This window comes from Aspergillus fijiensis (assembly GCF_003184825.1).
Source record: "Aspergillus fijiensis CBS 313.89 unplaced genomic scaffold BO72scaffold_14, whole genome shotgun sequence".
Classification (NCBI taxonomy): Eukaryota; Fungi; Ascomycota; class Eurotiomycetes; order Eurotiales; family Aspergillaceae; genus Aspergillus; species Aspergillus fijiensis.
The window spans coordinates 487078-506611 of NW_024468990.1; the positions used below are offsets into that span (position 1 = coordinate 487078).

Consider the following 19534-nt stretch of genomic DNA (forward strand, 5'->3'; position numbering starts at 1 on the left):
TATTATGTTCTATCTTTGGTGAAATGAGTCTTTGCTGATTTGGTTGCAGTATATATTTCTCTCGGTTGGCTTGTTGGATCGACGATGATATCAGGCAAGGTCTCAAGTCATTGGGTTAATCCCCAACTTGGATCACACCTTCTAAAATAACTTCTTTTCGAGCACTAACGGAAGAAAGAAAGAGGCTATTTCTACATCAGGGTACAAGTATTGATCTTCTTCTCTGCCGCCCACGCAGCCCATGCTGCCCGATTCTTCCGCTTGATCGCCTCGCGGTATTTCTGCCCCTCCCGGTCCAGGTAGCTCATGGTGACGCCCTTGTCCTGCACGTACTCGTTGAACGCCTTCCAGCTCTCCTCCGACATCAGGATCTCGTTGCGCTGCTCGGGGAAGATGTTGGTCGGTCGGGTCCGTGGCGCCATGCCCTGCGGGTACATCTCGAACGTGAAATGTTTCTGGCTGCGGTGCAGCTGGAGTCCGTCTGAGTCGAACTCCCCCGCGACGAATGGCAGGCGGGACTTGGGAGTTAGAAGTCTTCGCCGACCGTCATCGTGGTCCTTGTCGGGGGTTGCTTCCTTGGGTGGCCGCCGGTCCTCCTTTTCTTTTCCCCATGTGTGCGGGGGAAAGTGGAAGTCTGCGGATACAGGGCTAGCGTTCTCCGGCGAATACCCATACAAGCTGTGAGCTCGATCTCGGTCCTGCTCCGGATTTTCGGTTTGCTGCTGTTCTTCATCGGTCTCATAAGGCACAGCTTCACCGGGTAGCTCCCCCTCCTCGTCCCCCTCCTCCCCCCATGTGTGCTCGGTGTCCTGAAGATGGGGGAAATGGAAGTTCGCGGAAAGAGGACTAGTCGACTGCGGCGAGTACCCATACAAGTCATGAGCATGATCTCGATCCTGCTCCGATTGCTCGATCTGCTGCCGTTCTTCATCGGTCAGCCCGGGCCTGGACACCCGCAGGTACCACTTGATGGTCTCACCCTCCGGCGCGTCCAGGATCCCCTCCCGACACGCCTGGAAGCACTGCTGCGCCTCCTGGTAGTTCTCGCGAAAGTACTCCACCCTACCCTGCCAGTACTGGCACCGCGCCAGGCACACCGGGTTGCCGAGCCGGTTGGCGATGCCAAAGGCCTCGAGGACAAAGTGCTCGGCCTCGCGGTCCTGGCCCTCCTCGAGGAAGGTGATCGCCCGGTGCAGGGCCAGGGTGACCTCCCACCGATCCAGCTTCTCGTCGAGCTCGGCCAGCAGCGGCTCGATCGGGGATTGTGCGCGTCTCCGTTGGTGTTCCTCCAGCGCTGCTCGCGCCTCGGCTTTCTTCCTGCGACGCGCCGCCTTTCGCGCCGCCGCCTTCTCCCGGGCCTCTACCAGCGTCGGCGACGGGGTCGACTGGCGGTCCAGGAACTCCGTCCCCACGTACCAGTAGTTCTCGTCCGGGTCGTACTCCTTCCAGGAGGTGTCGCCCTCGTCCAGCGGCGGCAGCGGCTCCGGGTTGTATTCCGAGGCGAGGTCGGAGTCGTTGCCGGCGTCCTCGTCTGAGAAGTCCTTGAATTGATACTCGTCGGAGTCATCGTTCCGCGTGCGGTCCACTTCGTCCTCGGAGGAGGATTCGCCGAAGAAGTGGCGCTTGATGGGTGGTAATGGGTTCATTTTTTTTTCCGTTGTTGAGTATATGTATGGCCAAAGGTGCTGGGGTTTGTTTGGTTATGAAGTTGTTGGAGATGCTAAGGGGGCTTATATATTCATATGTGCGGGTGTGCCCTTGGGCTTGATGGTGAAAGGGCTCTTTCATGGAGCTCGCTGGAGGACAAAGCGCCGTGGGACAAAGCAATTGTGTCTCTTTCTGGTGAGGCGTGCCCCCAAGCCATTCTGTGGTTTCCCGAGACATCAAGGCGAAGTGTCTCCATCGTAACAGTTTACTCGGACTCCAGAGAGATTTGATGGAGCGAGCTAAAATGACCTGGGTCATGATAATCATCCTGGCAGCTGCAGCGCAGCAAGGATCTGGGTAGCCCTAATCTTATCACATCTGTTCAGCTTTCCTGGTCCTGTCATCATTCGGTACGGTAGATCTGTGGTGATCATCTGACAGTGCAACCACAGGCAGGCACCGAGTTGCTGGACTTGGCGCATCTGGCGGACCATTTTTCTGCTTTTTGTTTCTGAAAGCTTCGGGCAACACGAATTGGATTATGAATCAAGAAAACCTTGCTGTGAGTCAGGATGGATCACAGCCTTGGTAAGCAGAGACGTGGATCTGAGTTAGTGCAACAAAAGCAACAAGGAAAAAAAGCGCCGAATGATCTCAGATACTCATAGAGCAGTACGGAGTATGTCCGTGAGCTGAAGACAAAACATCCAAACGCAGCAAACAGGTGGAGATCTCCACCCCAGAGTGGGGCCGATACGACCCTGGCAGGCAGCCTGGCTAACAAATAGTGCAACAGTGCAACAGTGCAACAGTGCAAACACCACAAAGCACAAAGCAATGCAAACAACAACGTCATGACCCTCTCATGCACTCCTCGATCCATCCACTCAATCCATCTCTTTCCCTCCCTCCCTCTCTTCTCTCTCTCACTCTCTCGTTCTCGCCCAACTTTATTGTCAGATTGTCAGACTCGTTGGAAATCGCACCCGTATGCCTGCGTCACTTCCGCTTTTCCCACAGCTCCATTGGATCGTTCCACCACTCAGCGGGGGAGTTCGGGGGACAAAAACAAAATCATGATGAATGGACCGACCTCCAAGGAATCCCCTTCCTTGCGTGGTGGGGTATCGTTCGTTCCATGTAAAAATAACCCCATCAACTTCCCCTCCTTTCAGCCGTGGTCTGACTGCCCTCGAGCAATAGTTGCGAGTCTCATCATCCATGGCTGACTGATAAGATCCATGCCCCGGTGGGCTGTTTGCATTCCGACTCTTTTCCACAAATGTTCAGGGACATGCTACTCATACAGGGCACCGTCCCCCCCTCTCTTCCCCCCCACCAGCAGAAGGCCACTACTTATGCAGCTGGTCTTGCTTTTCCTGTTTATTTACACCTCGCTCAGATCTTCTCGGTGCTGCAAGGGCCGACTGACTTGACTGACTGACTTGCATTTCACCCCTCTTCCTCTTCATCCTCCTCATTTTACCCCTCTTTCCTCCATACATACTCCCCTTTGCACCCGACGTGCATACGCATTTATACAACAACATTCTTAGGCGCACACAAACTACATTGCCTTCTCTTTGTTTCTCTCTCCCTACCTCTTTCTCTCTCTCTTATCTTTCTCTCGCAGACCTAATTAAAGTGCGCCTTTTGGCTAGTCCCAAAATTTTGGTGTTTGAATTGGGATATACGTATTATCCTCCTGGGCTTTCCTTGTTCCCCCTTCCAGAGGACCTCGGTATATTATAAAATAGACTTCAAGCCACACGGACCTGCAACCATGTCTCCGTTAACTTGTCCCACCAAGAGTGTCGACATTGTGGCCATCCACCAAAATGCACTGGAGTTCTCCCTGGTGAACGAGATCCAGCGAGGAATCTCTCCTCCGGCTGGCACCACTCGCTCAATGCCCACCATGCTGCTGTATAATGACCAGGGACTGAAGCTCTTCGAAGAGATAACTTATCTCGAGGAGTACTATTTAACCAATGCGGAGATTGAGGTGCTGCGCACGCACGCCCAGCGGATCGTGGAGCGCATTCCGGACAATGCGCAGTTACTAGAGCTAGGGAGCGGGTACGTGCTGCTTTCCATTTTTTTTTCTGGAATCCGGACAACGGAAACTAAAATGAAATTGAACTGTATAGAAACCTCCGCAAAGTTGAGATTCTGCTCCGCGAGTTTGAGTCGGCCGGCAAGCACGTCGATTATTACGCCCTCGATCTGTCCCTGCCCGAGCTTCAACGCACCTTTTCCGAGATTTCGATCGACGACTTCACGCACGTCGAGTTCCACGGCCTGCATGGCACCTACGACGACGCTATGGCTTGGCTGGATAGGCCCGAAAACCGGAAGCTGCCGACGGTGATCATGTCCATGGGGTCGTCGATTGGCAACTTTGACCGGCCGTCCGCGGCGAGCTTCCTGGGGCAATTCGCTCGCCTCCTGGGCCCTGACGATCTGATGATTATTGGCCTGGACGCTTGTAGTGATCCGGACAAGGTGTTCCGGGCTTATAATGACTCCAAGGGTATTACGCGGCAATTCTACGAGAATGGACTGGTTCATGCCAATGCCGTGCTGGGGTATGAGGCGTTCAAGCTGGAGGACTGGGACGTTATTACGGACTACAATGTTGCTGAAGGGACACATCGGGCGTTCTACGCGCCGAAGCATGACGTGACCATCAATGGAACGGTGATCAAGCAGGGCGAAAAGCTGATTTTTGAAGAGGCATACAAGTATAGTGCTACGCAGCGGGAGCAGTTGTGGCATGATGCTGGGTTGATCCATAAGGTGGAGTATGGGAATGAGGCCGGGGAGTATCGTACGTCCTTCACTCACCAACTTCCTGTTCATTCCATGCGCGTGGCGCTCTGGAGTCGGCCTGATATGTTGTCTGAAGCTAACTCGCGTGTCCTACAGATCTTCATATTCTGTCCTCAGCAGTTTTGAATTATCCGACGAAACCTTCACAGTATGCGGCAGGTGCCGTCCCGACATACGAAGAGTTTCGGAAGCTTTGGACGGCGTGGGACATCGTCACTAGATCGATGGTGCCTCGCGAGAAGCTGCTTTCCAAGCCGATCAAACTGCGCAACGCCTTAATTTTCTACTTTGGGCACATTCCTACATTTTTAGGTAAAGTGCTTGGCTACTGGGTTGACTTTGACTTTGCTAAGCATAGACAGATATCCATCTCACTCGAGCACTGGGCGATGAGCCGACTTATCCCGCGTCATACCAGCTGATTTTCGAACGTGGCATTGACCCCGATGTGGACAACCCTGAACAGTGCCATTCACATAGCGAAATTCCAGATGAGTGGCCGCCGCTCGACGAGATTTTGGATTACCAAGAACGAGTTCGCAGTCGCGTTCGGTCCATCTACCAGAAGAACGACCTGGTCCAGGATCGGACGCTGGGCGAAGCTCTTTGGATCGGCTTCGAGCATGAAGCCATGCACCTCGAGACTTTTCTCTACATGCTCATTCAGAGTGAGCGGATAAACCCCCCTCCTGCGGTCCCCAAGCCGGACTTTGAAAGAATATTCCAAGATGCCCGAGAGCGCGAGAGGCCGAACGACTGGTTCACCATTCCAGAACAGACCCTATCCATAGGACTTGACGATGACGGGCAATCGGTGCCTAGTGTGTCCTACGCATGGGACAACGAGAAGCCGGCGAGGGTCATTTCCGTCCCGGCATTCCAGGCACAGGGTCGACCCATCACGAATGGGGAATATGCTAGATACCTTCAAGCGAATAGCTTGGGCCAAAAACCAGAGTCGTGGATTTGGAACCACCCCAAGGGGTCGTCTGGCGTTGTGCATGGTGGACAGAGTAATGGCCACGCTACGAAGGAGTACCTGGCGAGCTTTGCTGTTCGTACGGTGTTTGGGCCGGTGCCGTTGGAGTATGCGCAGGATTGGCCGGTCATTGCGTCTTATGATGAGCTGGCACAATATGCGCAATGGATGGGTTGTCGAATTCCAAGCTTCGAGGAAGTGAAGAGTATCTATGCTCACGCAGCTCGATTGAATGGAGTCAAGCAGGATTTGCCCAATGGATTTTGGTCGGTCCCCTGATTCTTTTTTTTTATGAGTCAGACTAATGATTAATAGCCACAGCGAGACAAATGGTGTTAATGGACACGGAAACGGCGTCCTCCCCACCAAGATGAATGCTCCTGTGAAGCCTTCGCATGATTCCCAGCCAGTGTTTGTGGACCTCGACGACTGCAACGTCGGGTTCAAGCACTGGCACCCTACCCCGGTCATCCAGCACAGCGATCGACTTGCCGGGCACGGCGAATTAGGCGGGGTATGGGAATGGACGAGCTCGACTTTGGAGCGACATGAAGGATTTGAGGCGATGAAGATTTATCCGGGGTATACCTGTACGTTCTACCTCAAGAGGTTCATGTTACCTGTTGAGACGAATGCTAATGTGACCTTGAAGCCGACTTCTTCGATGGAAAGCACAATATCATTCTTGGCGGGTCCTGGGCCACTCACCCCAGGATTGCGGGGCGGACGACATTGTAAGTTGTTTTCTTTCTGGCCGTGTACATTGCTAACATTGGGATAAGTGTCAACTGGTATCAGCGGAATTATCCTTATCCTTGGGCCGGGGCACGGTTGGTGCGGGATCTTCGATGATGAGAGGGACAGTACCTACAGCAAAGGAGGTTGTGCGTCTGTGTGGACTGGTATGGTTAGTTTTGTATTGAGATAGTGACTTTGAGTGTTGAGGAAGAAGTGTGAGTTCCGAGGATGCTTCTTAAGGTGTGTCTACCTTGACCGAGGGCTGGAGGCTGTGGGCGTAGTTACATCTAAGTGTATCACGACTGTGGTGATGATATTGGGGGAGATTAAGTAGCGTAGTGATGCACCGAGTACCACCGAGAAGTAACTTCCTCTACATGCATACTTTTACTCGTTCAGGACCAGAATTCATCATGATGAAGACATCCCCAGAAAGAGATGCATTCAGGAGGGTATTGCAATTGTGCTGTAGGTAGGACGCAGATATTGTAGTAAGTTACTGTACGGAGTACTATTATCTATCTTATCCCTAGTACTAGTACTTGATCCAACTCATAAAATAGTCAGCGCGGTGCAGACCAACCGATCCCTTCCCCGGCGTGAGCCGAGTTTCCAACACCATGAGAATGTCTTTCAGAAGATAAATAGACAGCCTATGACAATAATTGATTCATTACTTTAGATTCCGTGTGGGCCTTGCCAGTCTCTTTTGATTAGAGGCTGTTCTTGGCAAGGTTGTTTGATGCAGCTGGCATGGTCGGGTGATTTGAGAGTAGGAGCAGTGGCAGTGGCGATGCTTGGAGGATTAGAAGTGGTGGTGGTGGTTTTGCTTGGATGCTCTCTCTCTCTCTCTCTGTGTGTGTGTGTGTGTGTGTTCAGACGTCGAAAGTATCAAGTGGGAGAGCACTGGGTTATTATTTATTATGAGATTCGTTGGTAGGGATCAGTAGTCCCTTCCCCGTTGAATCTCGCCATTTCCTTAACTAACTTCCTTATCTAATTTTCTGAAAGGGGAAGAAGGGAGGGAGGGGGATATCATACCCTGCCAATTTTTTGGTTTCTGTGTTTGGTTGAAGAATGCACCATGTGAAGTACCGGTAGGTGAAGTTACTCCGTAGGCCTGTGATGAATGCTAGTTAACTACGGGTTTTGGGAGTCGAGTCTTTGGTCCGGAGGCTACCTGGACTTAGTACCGGTAGGCCAGCGGTACCTGATCGACGCGGGTTCCGGTTGCTCCACTGGAAACTTATGGAGAGTTTGCGGGTTGAGATCAGGTGATTGGTCTTTTTTTTTTTTTTTTCTGGTTGTATGCAAGGAGGGAATATGGGGGGAAGGGGGGACGGAAGGGAAGGGACGGTAGATGGATGTAGTTACTGGAGGGAAGGGGAATGAAGACTCTGGAATGATGGCGGATGGGGAATTTAGGTTCAGTCATGGGTAGGGTAGGTAGGCGGGTAGTATTGTACAAGGGGCGAGATTTGGTTGTCAATTGATTACTAGTTTTGAATTGATTCTGTGATCAATATACCGACCGGTACGCGACTTCTGTTGACAACCGATGGATTGACCACCCTGAACCACAAATACAAACACAAACCAAGCCTACATCATCGTTGAATGAGGCAGGGAGCAGAACTTCAGCTGGGGCTGGTTTTGCTGACTGGGCTGGGCTAGTTGGGGGCGAATCGCAGCACAGCGTACAGTAACTATTTACTGGCTGTACAGCACTAGGTACAGTACCTACCTAGAATACTATACAAGGGAGGTTGGGGCTTTATCTCTAGATTCCACCGGCACATACGAAGTACATTACGCTAGTTTCAGGGGCCGGGAGGTAGCCGCTGTAGCAGCTGTAGCAGCTGTCACTGTCCCGGTGTATGCAGTCGCAGCAAATTTCAGATTCGATCGACTTATCCCCAAAATAATGCTATTCCTGTTGCTGACATCGTCATAGAGATAGATACTGAGTCACTCAACTCAACTTACCTCCAGTCGGTGAGTATCAAGGAAAGGGTTCGACTATTGCTTCAGATGGTGGACGATCTCCCTTCTTTCTCCCCCAGATCGGGGAATGGAGAGCCCTGATTTGGTGATCCTTCCAATTCGCCCCTCCACCTCCCCCCCGGGGGGGCATTGGCCATTGCTACGGGGACATCCTCAGGGCAGGGCTATTCTGGCATGTAGTACGTATGTAGGAAGATATCTTATTCTATATGTACAGTACAGGAAGGGAGTACGGAGTACTGTAAAGCACAAATCATGGTGAGTCGAGGGAGATAGTGAGTGCTGGCACCGGTTAGTTAGGGGTCTTCATTTCCTGGGTAATGTCCTTTCATTTACACCTCTGCGTCTTCTACACCAGGTCACATATTTCATCATCTATCAGATCCAGGTGAGGATCGACAGGCACACACAGCCCCAACAACCTCGATGATGTCGAGTTCTCGGGATCAACCCTCTATTTAGTGCTTGGTGCCTGGTGCCTGAACGAACCACGGTTTCAGGGAGGAGCAGGGGAGGGGGTTAAACATGGAAATGACGCCTATGACCTAACTTAAGTTACGTACCGTAGACTTACTTACTAACAGCAACAACAATAGCAACCGACAATAGCCACCACATCAACAACCACCGAAGTACAGTACAAGCCACGCTACGCTAAACAAGCAAGCAAGCAAGCAAGCAAGCAAGCATCGCAGCCAGCCCGCCAACGCATTGCATCCGCCTGGCCCCTCTGCCCCTGGGGCCATACATACCCTACCCTGTCTGCATCCATCCGTCTAGAACAACAAAAGAAGGAAAAAAGGAAAAAAAAGAAAAGAAAAAGGAAGGGGGCAGGGATAAAGGATGAATGGGGGCGGACCCGAACATATTTGGCGAGTCGAGTCAATTACCCAGTACTCCGTAACGTACCTAGACTACTGTTGTTGTCCCAGGGAAATCGACCAAGCTAGTAACCTACTCATAGGAGCAAAGAATGGAATGTGTCACATAGCGCGTAAATCCCCCATTAGCGTCCCGAGAAGCTAGAGCAACGGGATTCTCTGGCCTGCACAGGGGAGAGTGCACTCCGTATAGAATAACTTAGCTGTCACGGTAGATTATCTTGTCTTACTCTTCCAATGTTCCTTCCTGCCTTTGTCATTCCCTAACTAACTAACTACCAGACCAAAAGGAACGCCTGCATTAATTCTTGCATTTTGACACGGGCGAGCAAAAATAACAATCCCCCCGAAAAAGACCGTCCAATTGCAACTCTGTCAGCAGCCTGTCGTGTCTCTCTCTTTTCTCCCCTTTTGAGCCAAAAAACAGGGCGAATTGGAGTTCAATTTCTTGAATATATTATCTCCTCCACACTTCCCCCAAAGGGACACAACACCCACCCCCCACTGGCCGCTTCGTTTCTTCATTCTCGATCCACGTAAAAAAAGAGATCTCTCTCCCTCCTCCCCCTCTTCCTCTCTCTTTCTTTTCCCTCCTCTTTCTCTCGCCCTCCACCTCGTCGTCCCTGTTCCCCGCCCAATGTTATAGAGAAAGCACTTCTCTTTGCTTTTTTTTTCGTTTTCTTTTCTTTTTCCCTGTGTTCTGCTTCCGGCAGCCTGTCCCTCGTTTAGAAACCAGATTTCCTTATCTGTGTGGGTTTTTGTAGTCTGTCTTTGACTCTTGCTTTGTTTCCTGGTGTTCTTTTTTCTTTTTCGTTGTTGGGAATATTTGCTTGCTTGCTTGCATAGCCTCTCTCTGTCTCTCTCCGCCGCCTTACTACGGAGTTGCTCTCCACCTCAACCACAACGGTCACTCATTTGGATACTACTAGAGACCATCCCCCGTTTTTAGAACAACCACCAAAAAGCAGACAAACATTTGCTTATTCGCTCGCTACTCGATTGTCCGGAAGGATTACTGGATTTGGATTGATCGCCTTTTGATCATCGTCGTCATCGGCTTCATCAGCTTGCTTCATCGACTTTGCTCCCTTCTTGTTGTATACCGACCGCGACACACGCCATTCGTTCAAAACCGAACCACCAACCACACCATCGTTTACAATTGTTTCTTGCTTGCTAGCAACCTCACACTCATTTGATTCCCAACCAAACCAAAGAACACCTTCGCAGGAAATAGAGGCAATAGACAGAAAAGAAACCATGGAGTGTTTTCGGCAGCTAGGTCGACTGATTAAGGCCCCGTTCAAGCGCGAGAAGCCGCAGCCGCGGGTGCTGGAGATTGTGAGTTTGGCAACATGCATACCCGGGATGCAAGATTTCAAGTTACTGATAACGGCGCTGCAGGGTCCCCCTACAAATTTTCGGAAGGAGGAAATGCCTTCGTTCTTCCCGGACGACGAGTAAGTCCGGTTCTGTTTGCACTGCACTGGACGGTGTTGGGACTAACTGTTTGGTTTGTTTGTAGTGCCGCAACTCTGCACAGTCGTGGATCGACCCTGGAAAAGGAAAAGGATATCGCCATCGCGGCCATCGAACGGCAACAGTCGACACGGGATAAGATCAAGACGCATGTCCGGCGATTGAGTCGGACGGCGGCGGCGGCGGCTCCCAAGCCGTTGGCTGAACAGGAGGAGTGAATGTTCATGACATCCTCCTGATAAACATTATCAACGACGATAGTGATGACGAAGACGACGACGAACAACCCCGCCATCAATATGGGAGAAACTCGGTGCCCAACCTGACTTTGTCAACGCCATACATGCACACACGCACACACACGCAACGGAGCAATGCGCGCGCGCTTGCGCCCGGAATCATAATTACACATCACCTCAGAGAAGGAAGGTTGGCACTTCGTTGAGACGCGATTTCTTCTTCGCCTTTGGATCAATGCCTCGTGGATTTTGCGGTGGAGGAGGAGGAGGAGCTTCACTGGACGACGACGACGACATGCGGGATTGGACCTGGATGTTCGACTTGGGCGGCGGCTCTGGAAGCTGGTCCCAGTCATCAAAGATTAATCTCCTCTTGGATTTAATAGCAATTGGAGTTGGTGTACGATATGTAGTAGTAGTGGCATTCATAGACTGCGCTTTTTTGGATTTTGGCTCGACCGTAGGGGTTTCGTAGGATGAAGACGTGGGTGAAGCATCCGAGCTCGTCGCGTAGTTGTATTCCTCTGTTGGAAGCGGAGGAGAGCGTCGCGTTTGGCGTCGTCGCGAAACTTGGTGAGGTGTGGTCTTCGCATGCGCAGGCGCATCGAGGTCATCGTCCTCATCATCGGACGCCGTTGCGTCCTGATCGTCGTCAACTTGGTGCCCATCATCTCTCCCATGTCTGCTACCCCCATCACCCGCACCCCCAATCCCAGCCCCAACCCTCCTCCCAACACCCCCCGCGGCCTGCGCAAACCCCGCCGCCGCCCTCGTCGCCGACCGTATCCCCTGCACCCCGACCAACGACCGATTCTTCCTCGGACTAACCATCAACTCATGCAACGAAGTCCCCGCCCAGGCCTCATCATCTTCTGCTTCACCCTCATCCTCATCCCCACTCACGACCGGCCTTACCCCAGCAGTCATCGTCTCCAACCCCTCCCGCTGCCTCGCCGCCAACTCCTCCTGGGCGTTTCGCTTTCTACTCTCCTCACTGAGCGGGGTGACCCCATCGGTGGGTCTTTGTTGCTGCTGCTGCTGCAGAAGTTCTCGCTGCTGCGCCTTCACCTCCTTCTTCCGGCGCACGTACTCGGCGTAATGCAAGTGCTGGGTGAAGGACTGGGCGACGCTGTAGAATTCGTCTTCGACCATCATGTAGATGTCGTCATTTTGGAGGCCGGGGATGAGATATCTTTTTTTTTGGAGGGGGGGGTAAGCATTCAACATGTAGAGTGGGGTGGAATGGGGGGAGAGGGGCAAAGGGTGGCTAACTCTTCCGATGGACAGCGGTGGATCGGGGATGAGGGGGGTGTCGGGGCTTTGAGATTCGTTAGTTACTTGGTTAGTAGTTCTCTTCGCTCACTCCCGCTGCGAACGCGATGATCGAGAGGTAGGTTTTGTGGGTGTGGTGAAACATACAGGATCGGAGGAAGTCTCGTCGACGGGTGCGAGATCCCCCGGAGCCCGGGGGGCTGCTGGTCAGCTTGCGCGCATTGTTTCGCGTGGTTGATGATGATGCTGCTGCTGCTGCTGCTGCTGATGATGATGATGTCGCGCCCGCGCGACGGGGTTGCGGTGTGGAGGCCCGGGGTCGGGTTGCTGAGGAGGAGGAGGAGTGTTTACTGCTTGCGGTGGTGTCGAGGAGCCAAGGGAGATTCCGGGGCATTTTCGGTTGTTGGTATTAGCTGCAGGTTATGGAGGATAGACATCCTTTGATCTTTTTGAAGGTAGGATGGTTGCGTTGGGCTTAGAGCTGCGATATGGATCGCGACGGGTAAGTTGGGAAACGCGTTCGATAATCTCCCGCGGGCCGGGACCACCCCGCCTCTTTGCTTTTAGATTTAGGTACTGCCCATATAACCCTGTTGGGAGGGCTGGTTGCTCCACACCTGGTCTCCAACCCGAAGTGGCCGGCGGGCGGCAGTACTATCGTGAGGTCAATTGTAACTTATCCCCTGGCTGCTTTCACTTTCACTTTCACCTTCTTTTCTTTTTCAGTTGATTTGAATTGTTGATGTGAGGATATGGTTTCAACCTTGGGTATCAAATTTAAGTCAATCTTCTAAAAGCCACTCTTTCTCTCGCAACAAGAGCATAAGAAAATCACTTTCTCCCCCAGATCTCATCCCCAACATCAGAAACAAAAGCCCACACACACCCCATATCAAACGCCCAATCCCAAACCCAGCAAGACACACAATTCGCATTGCCCCGCACCCATATGCACAAAGAATCTGGGCTGTAATGCATATAACGCCATTTTTCAGAAAGAAAAAAAAAAAAAAAAAAAAAAAAAGACAAACCAGCCGAGCGCATAAAAGAAACCTGAAACCAAGTCAACCCCTGCCACAGCACCACCTAAACCTCCCCAGGCCGCTTGCTGTTACAGCTCACAATCTTCACCTTGTCCGCCGACACGGTGGTCTGGTTGTCCAGCTTGAACGTCACGTCCTTGATCAGGAAGGTCCAGACCTCATCGCAGAATCGGTAGGTGTCGAGGTGGCCCTGTAGCGTTCACGCACGGATGGTTAGTTTTATCGCGGCGGAAAGAATGGACCCCAGTCTGCTGCGCAGAGAGTGGGATCTTTGGCTTTTCAGGGCAAGAGGCAAGAGGGCAAGACGGTACCTTGAAAGTCAACCTCGCGCGCACCTTATCCGCCAACACCTCGGTGACGATGCGGTCAAAGGTGGAGAGGATCTTCATGGCGAGTTGGGGCTCGATCCGGCCCTCGTTGATCAGGTCGTCCAGGGTGTCCGTGAGGGAGAGGCCGATGCTGTTTTTGGTTGTGTGTTAGTGTCTGGGTGGGTTTCTCCGGGCGTTACTGAGGGGGGGGGGATGGATGTACCTGCTCCCGCGGTAGAGCTCGTAGTATGCCTGGGCGCTCATCGTTCTCGCTTCTTTGGCTGGCTGCAGAGGTCGGGGTAATTGTAAACAGAGTTATCGGGGGTTTTCGTGGTGTGGGCTGAGATCGGGGAACGTGAAGGGGGTTATAAACGGTCAGTTTTGTCAGCTGGTGGAGTTGGAAGGTTGGAGTTGTGACTGCCAGAGAGATATCTTCACGTGATGTGGATCTCTTGGGGAGTTGGGGTCGAGTCATGTGACGTAGTGTGTCGCTTTGCCATCCATTACATCAGTACGATAAGGGTGTTGGGAGTAGATGTCCAAGAAATCGAGGGTCTCGAAAGAAGTAAAAAAAAAATAAACTTGATCACTTCACGATGCTCAGTCTATGCTTAACCCGCAGGTCCTCATGTCTAACGAGACTGAGCTCATCGACTATCTCTCCACATACGCTCTTTGCGCACATTCCATCCGAAATAAAGTATGTCTCCTCCACCGCGTGTAGATTAGCAGATACTAGTACCAAGGGTCAGTTGAAAGACACATCATCACCAAACTCACTTTAGTAGATTGATTTCAGCTTTTGACTAACATAATCTAGACGAAAACTCATCGAACACACAATCATCCCAAGAAAACACACCTAAAGCTAAAAAGCCTGCCACCGACCCCAAATTGAAGAGCGTCTCGCAGGCAGACCAAGAGCTTCGGGAGCGCCTCGAGCAGATGTCTGGAGGCGGTGGTGCTTCCGGGATCGAGTACGAGGATGGCAAGCCCACGGCTATGAAGCGCAGCGTGCGCAATAACATGTTTCGCTATATCTGAGAGACGAGACGGCTTGGCGCATTAGGTTGCTATCGTGACTCAAGCGATGAGCGAGTCTGAAGCGAGTCGCTGGACCAAAACACCTTTCCCCGTGTGGTAACTTGAGGATACAGCCCTGAGCCTGCACTCCTGATGATTCAATTCACCCCAGATACAACCTGATAACGAGAAATGACACTCTACCTGTCAATCGCGATCACATTCTGCCAAGCATATGTATCAAAGATCCTAATTGTAGCTATAATATCATCGAAGAGGAATACAATGGCCGCCGTAGAAACGCCTTACGCATATACTGCAAGTATGCCCTCCGAAATGCTGGTACTTGACGCCTCGAAGTGCAGGTCCTCAGGTCCTCAAAAACAAGCCAAAGCCAAGCCAAGCCAAGCCAACTGTCTACACATTACCGAATCTGCTTTCCAGCATCTTACATGTTTCCAACCATGCCTGCCAGAACACCCGCGCCAATGACACCCCCATCAGACGCCTCGCGCAAGAACACCGACTTGCCGCTCTTCTGCGGACCCGTTCTCATGATGAGTCGATCGATGTACTGTTGACACATCTCCTTGAAGCTAGGGTAATGCTGAATGATCCCACCTGTGTATGCGACCACGAGTTCCTCGGGCCCTGACTGCCAGTCTGCAGGGACAGGCGTGGGGGACAAGACCGGAACAATGGGTCCATTAATGCTACTTGATCCACTCGTTCCAGATGCTTCCGGTTCTAAATGCTTCGAGACCGCGGATAGATCCAGGTTGGCACTGATCTCAGTTGTGGGGGAACCCCCGGGACTGTCGACTTTCAGTTCGATCTCCTGTGCACATGCAAGGAGTCCTACAACGGCTGCCGCGATCAAACCTGCAGATCGCCGTTGCACAGTCCTAGCAATCTTGCGGAAAGCGGTGGCCGACGGTGCATCCCAATTCCACTCGCTAGATTCAGGAGGCGGCAGGGCCTGAGCCAGCTCACTTGCGAGTTCATGGTCGGACCGGGAGCGAGCAACCTTGTCAGATATGAAGGAGGTCGTCAAGGCATATTCTTTTACCAGAGATGCGGGTAGATCCTTCTTGGATAAACCACCTTGGGTTGTGAGATAATCACAGAGAATGAGCCGAATGAGTTCGCCAATGTAACGGCCGCCAGTCATATACTCGAACGGTTGAAACCCCGGTCGTGCACATGCCTGATCAAGCTCGATGTCCCAATGGGTGATTATGTTGAGCTCTTTCAACGGCGGAGCGGCACCAGAAATCGTCCATTCGGTGTTGACCACAGTTTCGTCAGCCTCGGGATTTCTCTGTTGTACCTGTTTTGCTTTGGAGCTGTGGAGCGAGCTGAGCTTCATGGGAATGGTTGCATTGCAACCCGTCCCCACAATAATTCCCATCGCAACTCTGCTGTTGGGCAATGACTTCACAGAGTAGGCAAGAGAAGCGATAGTGGCCACGGTGTCATTGGTGATCGCCGCGATCTTTAATTTAGGGAGATTAAAGAGCTTCCGCCGTTTGCTGGATGGTTCACATTCGTCGTCCGGTCGTCTGGTGTGCTTTTCGTAGCCACTTAGAAGGATTTTGCGGAGATCGAGGTCGGATGAAATCGCAAATCCTTTGCCCATCGGCATCAACGTCGCCTCAGTGAGCGATTCTTGCCTAGGCTGCGTTAGTAAGACAGGATTGACCCTGCCAACTCACTGGGTAACACTTACATGATGGGAAAACTAAATGTAATGCCCATCTCTAATTCCTCCGGAATCTCGCCACGAGTGCTCTCCGATGTCAGGCTCTCCGCCACGACCTCCGCGATGCAGTCGCCAATCCAGGAGAACAGGTCCTCCGCCTTATCCATCTTCAGATGCTCTTGAATGGGCCATGCTCTTTCTAATGTCCGCTTTACACGCTGTCTCTGTGCCTTGCGTAGGGTATCTCTCGACCGCGCTGAAGCATCGCCTGGCGGTGTATCAGACTCGGCCGCCTCTCCAAGCAACTCGATGAAGGCAACCCGAAGATTGGTTCCGCCGACATCGATGGCTAGGTATCGACCCGTCTCCAGACCGGTGGGCAGACGGGTAACCGGTGTCGGTAGGAATTGCTCCTTGGAATGCAGGGCTAGGTCTTTATAGATTGTGGAGAAGCGGCGCGCGAGCTGATACAGGACCGCTTCATCCAGAACCAACGGCGACAGAAATTCATCCAATTTACGCTGAAGTTCTAGGTATTCCTGGTGTGAGGGGTCCATTTCAGCGTTCTCCTCCTCGTCCTCTTCTTCGAGTGGATCATCGTGTATGTTATCATGGTCTTCATCCCTGCTTTTGTCCACCTCTATAGGACTCGTGGAAGTCATGTTGTGAAGGGGTTCCGCGCCGAGGAGGGCGGTCGAACAGGCAAGTTACCGACGCGTGTGACTTGCGGGTAGCAATCGTTTCGGTGAAGAGTAACTTGTGCGACAGAGCGGTAAGTTGGCGGAAGGAAAGGGTTCAGGTATGGTGTTTATCTGCTTGTCCTCGCGGAATGTTTACCAGGTAGGACGGGATGTGGGGGAGCAGGAATGGGGATTTCAGTCCCGGTGATAGGACGCATACAACGGCGAGCCCTGTCGTACGCGATCCTGTTGATTGCTGAAGGAATTCAAGATGCAAACCCTAGCTGGGGGTCTTTCCGTGGGGGTCGTAGGTCCGGGGACGATAGGTTCTCCAAGGGGGGACGTTATCTTGCAGCTTGCTCTAGACTATGATGAGTGTGACCGTCAGCTCCCAAGGTTACAGTCAATGCACGGGTTCGAGCGCGGACGTTATCAGCTGCAGTGGCCTGTCTGTATGATGAAAAGAGGAAAGGCTGAGATATTTCGCCGGACAAGAAGGGTGCGACAGTGACGATCATGATGCAGGGAGTCTGGCAAAAAAAAGTGGACTGCAAGAAGGAGAAGGGAGGAGGGGGGAGTGAAGGGACAGAGGCATACTCTTGTAAGTCAAAGAACCCCACCAGGACGGTAGAACACAGTTGACTGTGGGGAGTACGTACCTGAGGCGTGATAGTGAATGATGCTGGAAGAGCACAGGTGGAAATACTTTCAATTAAATATTATAATCATTTTCCGTACAGTAGAAAGAAAACAGGACCAGCCAGTGAGTAAGAGTTCATTGCCATTCCCCACCCCAAGAAGACTAAAGTAGTTTCAGTAGCCAGACGGTGGGCAAGAAGGGGCACGACGGAGAAACGGAGGAGAAAGGAAAGAAAAGGAAACGGGTTGAAGTGGTAAAAGAAAAGAAGGAAAAGAGGGAAAAAAAAGAGTGACGAGTACGTATTAGCCTTCAGAGCCGCCGGCCGTTGTGGATGATGGGGAAAATGCAGATGCGACCATCGGCGGATAGACGATGTGACGCTACCATGGAAGGAGTGGAGGATGTACTACTAAGTTACTACTAGGTAGTTGTAACTTAGTAGTAACTAGTAGTTACTCGGTCGATGACCCAGGATGATACTGGCTCGATCTGATTCTGGACCCTCATCTTTTCCCCCTTCCACCTATATGGAATGCCATTCAGTTGTAGTTGAGTTGTACTGTAGCCTACCTGGTGGTGAGGTTCCGCTGACCAAGGCTCTCACCATAATCAACGATTAATTGTGATTGGAACCTGTGGGATGTGAGGTGATAGACAACAACAATTATTTGTTGTCCCTGTTGTTATTGTTGTTGTTGTTGTTTTCCCTTTGATTTTTCCACCACCCACACCCCCTTCGTGGTCTTTTCCCCTCCGGGAAACCGTCCCCTTCCCGCTAAGTAGTCAACGTCACCTTCTCCTCTTCCTCTCTTATCTCAAATACCACGCCAATATACAAGAAATCCCCCTTCGTTTTCAATTGGTGACCGCATTTCCTCCTTGGTGTCAGGTCTGATTTGCCATGGAATCATTTTTTCGGCCAAGCCTAGCTGCACCAGCTGTCATTTAAACTACTGACTGCCTCGTTCCGCTCTCGCCTTGCACAGAGGAGGCCAGTATGCAATGGATGCTCTTTTTCACCAACACCGCTGTCTTGAATACCAGACTACGAATCAGATTATCGCAACTTTGAAACAGAATCGTTGAGAAAATTGTTAGCTCGTCATCCTGGTTCGAGCGTCTATCTAGCCATGTGGTAAATGGTGGGGCCATTTGTCCCTTATGCGTATCATGTCCGTTGAGTCACAACATGATGCCTTTCAAGCCTTGCTTTGGAGATACGTACTAGGCGTTAGATCAAACTCTCCTAATCCGAGAAGGCAGCCGAGTGGAGGAATAGGTGAAGTCGAGTCAGATGGGATTTACGCTTCGACCTCTATCTGTCGGCGCTTCGTATAGTCTCCAGCATAGCCGACCAAACGACTTGCCATGACACCACGCCTCGATGCCAATGCTCAGTTGTGAACCTGCGATGTACTGACGGCACTACTCTCAGACCACTGCTGCCCTCGCCGGAGAAAGTTCGTTCGCCCCGATTGGCCAGCCGAGAAGTCTGGGTCAGTGATGACTCCTCGCTTATACTTGCGATGTTGTGACCACGGCGCGGTGGGCCCCATTCAGACAAGCCACAGGATACAAAAAGATGTCCATACGAGTCCTCGGATAGAGAAGGGAGTCATCACCACCGCAGGTTTTGTTTGGGAGGTGTGAATTGCGTCAGATGCAGGCTGCTCTGGGCAATACGGTCAGAGCTCCGAAGTCGGAGATTCACTTGGGGGGGCAAGAAGGGCTTCAGGGCAGGACTGATGACCGGTACACTTGCGGAGGTTCCGGGCCAGCCAAGCAACTTGCCCTGTGATCTGCGCGATAGGCTAACGGGTCCCGTCATAGTAGTCGCATATCTTTGTATGCTATGCACTACGGAGTAGTCTAGTCCTCTCCCTTGTTGACCCTTAGTGTGCTACTTGAGATCAAGGGCCTCCACTAAGAATACTGCTGATGCTCGGAGGGCTTCCCTCTTATGTCAATTAGCGTGATAGGCCTCGTCACCGAGCTCTGGATGGAGTGCCTGCCTGCAGACAGCTAACTTGAGGAGCTTTAGTTCCATCTGCCATCACTCCTTCACGG

General features: G+C 51.9%; 10 protein-coding genes across 10 annotated transcripts; 5 read left to right on the plus strand and 5 right to left on the minus strand.

The window, feature by feature from the left end:
* Positions 1–66: 66 nt before the first annotated feature.
* Positions 67–2073, minus strand: BO72DRAFT_54549 (uncharacterized protein). Its single transcript, XM_040950511.1, has one exon. The coding sequence runs from the start codon at positions 1644–1646 to the stop codon at positions 192–194; it is 1455 nt and encodes a 484-aa protein (XP_040803221.1). The 5' UTR covers positions 1647–2073; the 3' UTR covers positions 67–191.
* A 254-nt stretch (positions 2074–2327) lies between these two features.
* Positions 2328–3261, plus strand: BO72DRAFT_54501 (uncharacterized protein). Its single transcript, XM_040950509.1, has 2 exons — positions 2328–2787; positions 2845–3261. The coding sequence occupies exons 1-2, from the start codon at positions 2513–2515 to the stop codon at positions 3089–3091; spliced, it is 522 nt and encodes a 173-aa protein (XP_040803222.1). The 5' UTR covers positions 2328–2512; the 3' UTR covers positions 3092–3261.
* Positions 3154–6624, plus strand: BO72DRAFT_54518 (DUF323 domain protein). The gene is made up of 7 exons (XM_040950510.1): positions 3154–3726; positions 3798–4477; positions 4576–4791; positions 4842–5724; positions 5774–6048; positions 6111–6192; positions 6241–6624. The coding sequence occupies exons 1-7, from the start codon at positions 3431–3433 to the stop codon at positions 6308–6310; spliced, it is 2502 nt and encodes an 833-aa protein (XP_040803223.1). The 5' UTR covers positions 3154–3430; the 3' UTR covers positions 6311–6624.
* A 607-nt stretch (positions 6625–7231) lies between these two features.
* Positions 7232–7604, plus strand: BO72DRAFT_54496 (uncharacterized protein). Its single transcript, XM_040950508.1, has one exon. It carries the CDS (start codon positions 7326–7328, stop codon positions 7554–7556), a length of 231 nt encoding a protein of 76 aa, XP_040803224.1. The 5' UTR covers positions 7232–7325; the 3' UTR covers positions 7557–7604.
* A 2737-nt stretch (positions 7605–10341) lies between these two features.
* Positions 10342–10778, plus strand: BO72DRAFT_457330 (uncharacterized protein; the record flags this gene model as incomplete). The annotated part of the gene is made up of 3 exons (XM_040946329.1): positions 10342–10422; positions 10486–10541; positions 10607–10778. 3 exons carry the CDS (start codon positions 10342–10344, stop codon positions 10776–10778), a joined length of 309 nt encoding a protein of 102 aa, XP_040803225.1.
* A 198-nt stretch (positions 10779–10976) lies between these two features.
* Positions 10977–12465, minus strand: BO72DRAFT_494561 (uncharacterized protein; the record flags this gene model as incomplete). The annotated part of the gene is made up of 3 exons (XM_040948479.1): positions 10977–11991; positions 12072–12117; positions 12219–12465. 3 exons carry the CDS (start codon positions 12463–12465, stop codon positions 10977–10979), a joined length of 1308 nt encoding a protein of 435 aa, XP_040803226.1.
* Positions 12466–12858: 393 nt separating this feature from the next.
* On the minus strand, positions 12859–13219 carry BO72DRAFT_54626 (uncharacterized protein). The gene has a single exon (XM_040950513.1). The coding sequence runs from the start codon at positions 13113–13115 to the stop codon at positions 12903–12905; it is 213 nt and encodes a 70-aa protein (XP_040803227.1). The 5' UTR covers positions 13116–13219; the 3' UTR covers positions 12859–12902.
* On the minus strand, positions 12929–13871 carry BO72DRAFT_54617 (transcription initiation factor IIA subunit gamma). Its single transcript, XM_040950512.1, has 3 exons — positions 13646–13871; positions 13426–13573; positions 12929–13304 (listed from the first exon to the last, which is right to left on the minus strand). The coding sequence occupies exons 1-3, from the start codon at positions 13684–13686 to the stop codon at positions 13158–13160; spliced, it is 336 nt and encodes a 111-aa protein (XP_040803228.1). The 5' UTR covers positions 13687–13871; the 3' UTR covers positions 12929–13157.
* Position 13872: 1 nt separating this feature from the next.
* On the plus strand, positions 13873–14651 carry BO72DRAFT_54628 (uncharacterized protein). Its single transcript, XM_040950514.1, has 2 exons — positions 13873–14169; positions 14243–14651. The coding sequence occupies exons 1-2, from the start codon at positions 14019–14021 to the stop codon at positions 14464–14466; spliced, it is 375 nt and encodes a 124-aa protein (XP_040803229.1). The 5' UTR covers positions 13873–14018; the 3' UTR covers positions 14467–14651.
* A 1-nt stretch (position 14652) lies between these two features.
* BO72DRAFT_54641 (hexokinase family protein) lies at positions 14653–16915 on the minus strand. The gene is made up of 2 exons (XM_040950515.1): positions 16175–16915; positions 14653–16118 (listed from the first exon to the last, which is right to left on the minus strand). The coding sequence occupies exons 1-2, from the start codon at positions 16807–16809 to the stop codon at positions 14894–14896; spliced, it is 1860 nt and encodes a 619-aa protein (XP_040803230.1). The 5' UTR covers positions 16810–16915; the 3' UTR covers positions 14653–14893.
* Between the last annotated feature and the right edge of the window lie 2619 nt (positions 16916–19534).

Excerpts from the sequence above, each read along its gene's own strand:
- BO72DRAFT_54501 (XM_040950509.1), top strand. The coding sequence starts at position 2,513 with ATGCACTCCTCGATCCATCCACTCAATCCATCTCTTTCCCTCCCTCCC. Across the intron at positions 2,788-2,844 it reads TGGGGTATCGTTCGTTCCAT|CAATAGTTGCGAGTCTCATC; the intron begins GTAAAAATAACC and ends ACTGCCCTCGAG.
- BO72DRAFT_54617 (XM_040950512.1), bottom strand. The coding sequence starts at position 13,686 with ATGAGCGCCCAGGCATACTACGAGCTCTACCGCGGGAGCAG. Across the intron at positions 13,574-13,645 it reads GAGCTCTACCGCGGGAGCAG|CATCGGCCTCTCCCTCACGG; the intron begins GTACATCCATCC and ends AACCAAAAACAG. Across the intron at positions 13,305-13,425 it reads GCGCGAGGTTGACTTTCAAG|GGCCACCTCGACACCTACCG; the intron begins GTACCGTCTTGC and ends TGAACGCTACAG.
- BO72DRAFT_54518 (XM_040950510.1), top strand. The coding sequence starts at position 3,431 with ATGTCTCCGTTAACTTGTCCCACCAAGAGTGTCGACATTGTGGCCATC. Across the intron at positions 4,478-4,575 it reads GAATGAGGCCGGGGAGTATC|ATCTTCATATTCTGTCCTCA; the intron begins GTACGTCCTTCA and ends CGTGTCCTACAG. Across the intron at positions 6,193-6,240 it reads ATTGCGGGGCGGACGACATT|TGTCAACTGGTATCAGCGGA; the intron begins GTAAGTTGTTTT and ends CATTGGGATAAG.
- BO72DRAFT_54628 (XM_040950514.1), top strand. The coding sequence starts at position 14,019 with ATGCTCAGTCTATGCTTAACCCGCAGGTCCTCATGTCTAACGAGACTG. Across the intron at positions 14,170-14,242 it reads AGCAGATACTAGTACCAAGG|ACGAAAACTCATCGAACACA; the intron begins GTCAGTTGAAAG and ends AACATAATCTAG.
- BO72DRAFT_54496 (XM_040950508.1), top strand. The coding sequence starts at position 7,326 with ATGCTAGTTAACTACGGGTTTTGGGAGTCGAGTCTTTGGTCCGGAGGC.
- BO72DRAFT_54549 (XM_040950511.1), bottom strand. The coding sequence starts at position 1,646 with ATGAACCCATTACCACCCATCAAGCGCCACTTCTTCGGCGAATCCTCC.
- BO72DRAFT_54626 (XM_040950513.1), bottom strand. The coding sequence starts at position 13,115 with ATGCGCTCGGCTGGTTTGTCTTTTTTTTTTTTTTTTTTTTTTTTTCTT.
- BO72DRAFT_54641 (XM_040950515.1), bottom strand. The coding sequence starts at position 16,809 with ATGACTTCCACGAGTCCTATAGAGGTGGACAAAAGCAGGGATGAAGAC. Across the intron at positions 16,119-16,174 it reads ACATTTAGTTTTCCCATCAT|GCAAGAATCGCTCACTGAGG; the intron begins GTAAGTGTTACC and ends AACGCAGCCTAG.